Source organism: Hippocampus comes, unplaced genomic scaffold (assembly GCF_001891065.2).
Source record: "Hippocampus comes isolate QL1 unplaced genomic scaffold, H_comes_QL1_v1.1 scaffold125, whole genome shotgun sequence".
Classification (NCBI taxonomy): Eukaryota; Metazoa; Chordata; class Actinopteri; order Syngnathiformes; family Syngnathidae; genus Hippocampus; species Hippocampus comes.
In genome coordinates, this window is record NW_017805453.1 from 795,541 (window position 1) to 796,804 (window position 1,264).

Consider the following 1,264-nt stretch of genomic DNA (forward strand, 5'->3'; position numbering starts at 1 on the left):
GCGCGGATATCGTAACGCACAAAGCGAAAAGAAGCAGGCGGATGCACCCCTCCGAGGCGTCCGGCCGGTCGGTGGTGGCTGCCGAGAGGTGACTGTGGTTGGGCGGCGAGGAGTTCAGGTGCTGCGTGGACATCTTCCCGGCGATTAAGTTACTATCAGACGAAGCTCAAGTTTGCACGAAAAGCAAAGAAGAGAGGCATCAAGCACATCATGACATTTTTTTGGGGGGAGTCGAGTTGACGGATCCAAAGCTCGCCACCGCGGGGGACACGCAGCCTCTCGTCCAGCTGTAGATGTGCACACGTTGTCGACCCCCACCTACTTTTCTCTCTCAGTCACAATCGGGATGGGCTTTACATGCAGACTACTACAGCTCGAGTAGCACACGTGCGCGAAAGCGCTCCCACGCAGCACACTATTAATTTTATACACGCGCTCTACCTGAATACCAATGAGCAAAAACACAATTCATTCTAATTTGTGATACTCCGAGCCATTCCCTTTAGATAAGCAAAAAAAATCAATGACAGTGAGAGAAGAAATTATTGTAAAGTGGAAGAATACGCCGGCCTCAAAACAGTTTGGATTAACGACCTTCAGGTGAAGAGTTGGCTGAAGATCCCTGAGCGGTGGCTTTGCCCTCATCACAAAATCATGTTTTTTGGGGTTCATGAAAACCTGAAGGGCCACTATCCCCCGTTTTAGATCTTCCTCCTCCAACGCACCTAATTCAAATGATCAGTTGGGTTCATGAAAACCTGAAGAGCCACTATCCTGCATGTTTTAGATCTTCTTCCTCCTCCAACGCACCTAATTCAAATGATCAGCTCATCTGCAGCCTGATAACGATTTACAGTGCTTTTGTTCAAGCAATACGTTTTTATTAGGTAACATTGGGAACGAAGCCAGTTATACAGAGCATTCACTGGCTGCAACGTTAGGTGCACTTGTGGAGTCCAATCCAAGAAAACAATAAAAAAAAAAAAAAGCTATTAAAGGTGCTTTTGATGCCAAATCCTCAAATGTAATCATCAAAATCTGACGCCATGTACTGCCTTTATTATGGAGGCAAAATAGTCTGATTCAGCATGACATGAAATGTGTTGTAGAAATATGCACAGTATACAATACTTGATCTTTGATGAAAGCATTCACAGTTATCTTATAAGACAGAATTGTCAAACTTTAACTTGCATAGTGTGTGTGTGTGTGTGTGTGTGTGTGTGTGTGTGTGTGTGTGTGTGTGTGTGTGTGTGTGTGCGCG

At 45.4% G+C, this 1,264-nt stretch overlaps 1 protein-coding gene across 1 annotated transcript in view; it reads right to left on the reverse strand.

Moving 5' to 3' along the window:
• Nucleotides 1-1,264, reverse strand: part of LOC109518417 (probable G-protein coupled receptor 149) — a 30,537-nt gene that overhangs the window by 24,227 nt on the left and 5,046 nt on the right. Inside the window, exon 4 of the mRNA XM_019874232.1 lies at nt 48-165. Coding sequence (XP_019729791.1) covers nt 48-165 — 118 coding nt within the window. The remainder of the gene's footprint in view (nt 1-47; nt 166-1,264) is intronic.